Here is a 4,286-nt window from a genome sequence, read left to right on the forward strand (position 1 = left end):
CTGTAGCCCCCTCACCCCCCCCCCCAAAAAAAAAGGTTTGGCTGTCACAGTATGAATAAAGTTCACATATTTTCCTTTGTACTGAGACCATGGGGCCCTTGTTCACAGCCTTAGAAGTCACTTGAACTCTTCTATCCTACAGCCATCATCTAAAGCATCTTTCACACACACACACACACACACACACACACACACACACACACACACACCCCTGCATATTACAGGAAAGAACTGAAGTGAAAATGCCACAGTACCTGCCATTGGCAATGCCCAGCGGGAAACAGAGCACCGGCCTGGGAATGCCTCCACCTAGCTGTGCACTTGAACAAATCACTGAACCTTCCTGGGCTTAAGCTTTCTCCTCTGAGGTCCTTTCTGGCTCAGCCGTTCTTGGATGCTAATAATGCCCACTAACTTCTCTTCCCACTCACTTTTCCCTTAATACTTTCCTCTCGTGGTGAGTCCCCAGGCTGTCTCCACTTTAGACCTGGCTGCTGAACAACCTTGCCAACTGCACCATTTTCTCTTCTCCCCACCCCAGCTCAAGGCTCTTAACTTCTCTTTTCCCTGACCCCGGATCTCCCAAGGAGGCCCGGCCACACAGACCACAGGCTCCAACACCTTGCAGCAACTCTCCAAGTAGTCAACTCAAGCCTGTCCTCAATTTTCTCCTCTACAGCAGGAAGCAATACCCAGACAGGCCACAACTCTTCAAGTGTGTCGTGCTGGGCCCTATACGCTCCTTTGTGGCAAGTTCCTTCCACACCCCTTTCTCTGAGTTCAGGGGGGTGGCATGAACACGGCAGGGGGCAGGCCAGAGCTTCCAGACTTGGAAGATCCCACAGGTCAAAGCGATCCTGCCCCTGCCCCCCTGGCTCCAACCGGCCTGCACCGCGCCCCCAAGCGCTCCGGGGGCGTCCTTCGACTTGTCCCACACCCACCTTTTGGACCGTGGGGAAGCCCCCTCTCCAGCTGGCTCGCCGCATCGGAGTGCCTGCAGGGAGGTGACAGGGGAGGCCGCCGCCACCGGACTACGTGAGCGTCGTGTGTCCGGGAGGCAGGGCTTGCGCTCGGTTCCCGGAGATATGACCGGCAGGGGGAGGACCACGACAGGAGGGAGGAGCCCAAGTTATCACACCAGGGCGGGGCTGCGGGGCAATCCCGGTCCGAGCGGCGCCGCGCGAGCGTCCCCGCGCGGCAGCCTCTCCCCGGCCATCCCGGGACAGCCCCTGCCTGGGGACGAGGGGCCAGGACGGCTCGGTGTCCCATCGCAACTCGGCGACCTGAAAGACGGCCCAGGTGTGTTTCCTTGCACCGGGAAACCGAGGCGCCGGGAAAGGAGAGACTTTTCCTTGTACTCCAGTCCCCACTGCCCAACTTCGGAGACACCCTCCGGGACTGTCGGGTCCCAGGCTGGAAGCGCCTTGTCCCAGGTTCGAACTCGGCACAAAAGTCCCATCCCCGGCCACCCCTCGCAGCCAGACCCGCGCTTCAGTGGAACATGTGGATCGAGCCAGGCTCCATCCCACCTCTGGTCCCTGGATTGCTCTTGCCACCTAGAAGCAACAGCCTCAAGCCAGCCCAGAGTGTCCCACCCCCGTAGTGCAACTGCAAGTTGGACAGTGCAGGCAGGTGCAGGGGGCAGGAACCAAAGGTCTCCACGGCGCGCCTCTCGCCGCACTTTCTCGGCCCTGCACGGGGACTCGAGGGCTTGGGGACTGACGTACCTAGTACAGCTCATAAGCCCCGTAACACACAAGCGCCAGCCCGCGGCAGCATCCGCGCGGAGGTGGCAGGAGCGGAGGCTGCGGCCACCGCAGGAGTGGGGGCCGGGACTCGGGTATGCGCCGTCGGTGGGCAGACGCATCCGTCCGTGCGCGGGAGCAGCCTGCTCGCCTCCTCCCTGTGGCCGGTCACTCGGACTGGGGCTCCCAGCCGCCGCGCTGCTCCCTTTAACTTTCCAGCACCTCTCCCCACTTGGGGAGCCATCCCGGAACCCTTTTCACGTGAACGCCCCCCACAGCCAATGGGCGCGCTCAGGACGCGAGCCGTTGACCAATGGCCGTGGTGCCGCGGTCTTGGAGAGCACCGCTTCGCCACGTGATGGGCCGCGAGCCCGGAGTGATAGGGCTGCAGGCCAGGGACTGGCGAGGGGGCAGTGGGGTCACAGTTTCATCAGAAGCCTGGGGACGGGCGCCAGGGGGCAGAGGCACTTTCCTACAGAAGAGCGCGTCCCATTACAGCCAGGAGGCCGGGTTGCAGGCAGGTTGGCCAAATTCCCTCTTCCTCCGCAAAGCCCTGGCCGGGCAAAGCCTTCCTACACTCGCAGACGTGGTTGCAGCTGCATTCACCCTGTCCCGCGGTCCACCTTCATCTTACACTTGAGCCAGGGGGTTCACAGACGTCCGCTACTTCCCCATCACCTGCGGATCCCAGAGGGGCCCCAGGGGAATACAAAATGTGTTTGCCTCCGTGTTAGGTGCAAGCGCCCTGGGATTGACATCTCAGCTGTAAGGGTCATGTGGAAAACAAGCAACTACTGATGCTTGCGTTGTGCTAGTCATGGGTCTGGGTGTACTGTGAAATGGAGACCGCAAAATCGTTTTATAAAGTTGTTTTTAGGGCCATCTCCCAGAGTACCGCGTATATAGGCACATAGGTATATTTCAGAGGAAATCACCTGACTTGAATCTGTTACAACTACCCGTACCAACAGGGCCTTCATGATCTCTATGATACACCTTAAGGTCTGTAAAGAATGCTGAACCTAAAAGAGACCAGACCCTTCCTCTCATATGATTTCATTTAAATATATATTCATATAGTCATGTGTTAATCTCCTTGGTGCTCAGCTCCGAGCTAGCCTCATCCCTAGGATGAAGGTCTTAGTTTTCTAGTTTTAGTGAATTTTGGAAATTGATAGATGGTTGTCAGCTTTTTAAAGTGCCAGGACAGTAATATAAACAAACCCTACTGTCTTGTGGTACCGTCCTTTTATTTTAAAAAATAAATAAAACAAAGTTTAACAACAAAACTCTTTAACAACAAAACAAAATAACAATCTCAGAGTAAAGGCTGTTCCTTCACATCAGATGTATTTAGCTTTATGAAAATTCATTATATGGAACATGGCATTTGGGAACTTCTGCTTTAAGGGATATGAGAGCAAATTCTGATTTTACTAGAAATGTAAAACTAAAACACTGGTGGGTTGCATTAATCCCATACAAGCCTTCAGCTCAAGACACCGCCTGCCTGTCTGAAGAGCAATGATTAGTCCTCTTCCTTCTCACTCAAAGGGCATCTATGATAAAGGACCACCTCTGAAATCAGCTATTGGTAGGCGTTTGGCAAACACAGTTTCCATGGAATATTCCCTTTGCCAACTCTCAACCCCTTTTATTAGCTGGTGAGTAGGTTGAAGATTTATTGAGCCAACTGTTGGCTATATTTCTCAAGGGTAGTGAGCGTGCCGGAAGAGTGGGCAAAGATAGAGCCAACCGGTATTGCAACATGAATGCAGGCAAAAAGCGATCAGAACCAAACCGAGAAGGAGTTAGGACAAGTAAATATAAACTTATAGCATTAAGGTTTGGAAGTGTCTTCCTTACATAGATCTAGGAAACCATGGGTGATAATTTCCCCTGTGGTTTAGATGACTATTTCAGAGCAGGAGAGTTGGGGCTAAACTTAGTTGTGGCACACCACAGTCTTGGTAGGTAGGAGTGTGGCATCCGCAAGTTTGAAAAGAGCACAGTCTCCTTAGAGATCAGAATAGAGCTGGGATGTAAGCTCTGGACATTGTTCCAGCAGAACTCAGCAGTTCCCGTGCCCCTGAACCTGAGAACTGGACTGGCCCTTAGTCACAGTCTTGCCTCGCCCTCATTTTATAGCAGAAAGAAAGGAAAAACAGAAAGTGTCAACCTTTTAGTCAACGCATACCGAGTTCCTTTTAGAATATCTGGCACTCAGTTTCATTTAATCCGGCCTTAATTTCATTTAATAAGCCACCTCTCCCCCGCAAAAATAAACCAAAAGCCTAGCAGTGGTTAAGCAAAGCTAATTATCATTTTCCCATAAACTTTCTTTTTGGTGGCTATTTGTGGCTGTGTGGCGGCTATCTTCCTTGCACCTGGGCTCATCTGTGACTTCTTCAGTCTTACACATTTGTTTATTCATTTAACACGTTATTGAGTGACTACTATAAATCTGGGTGCTGGAAGTGGAAAAACGAGTGAAATGTAATCTTACTCTCAAGAAGCTCTTTTTTTTTTAATATTTTTATT

At 52.7% G+C, this 4,286-nt stretch overlaps 1 protein-coding gene across 3 annotated transcripts in view; it reads right to left on the reverse strand.

The window, feature by feature from the left end:
* PPP1R3B (protein phosphatase 1 regulatory subunit 3B) overlaps positions 1-1,893 on the reverse strand; it is an 11,786-nt gene extending 9,893 nt beyond the window's left edge. The window contains exon 1 of one of the 3 annotated variants that reach the window (XM_077772754.1): positions 1,728-1,893. In XM_077772754.1, coding sequence (XP_077628880.1) covers positions 1,728-1,867 — 140 coding nt within the window. In that variant the 5' untranslated portion in view covers positions 1,868-1,893. Of the gene's footprint in view, positions 1-254; positions 587-941; positions 1,059-1,727 lie in introns of those variants that run through there. The other 2 variants (XM_077772758.1, XM_077772767.1) reach the window with 2 other exon arrangements.
* Between the last annotated feature and the right edge of the window lie 2,393 nt (positions 1,894-4,286).

Source organism: Crocuta crocuta, unplaced genomic scaffold (genome assembly GCF_008692635.1).
Source record: "Crocuta crocuta isolate KB4526 unplaced genomic scaffold, BGI_CrCroc_1.0 scaffold140, whole genome shotgun sequence".
NCBI classification, from domain to species: Eukaryota; Metazoa; Chordata; class Mammalia; order Carnivora; family Hyaenidae; genus Crocuta; species Crocuta crocuta.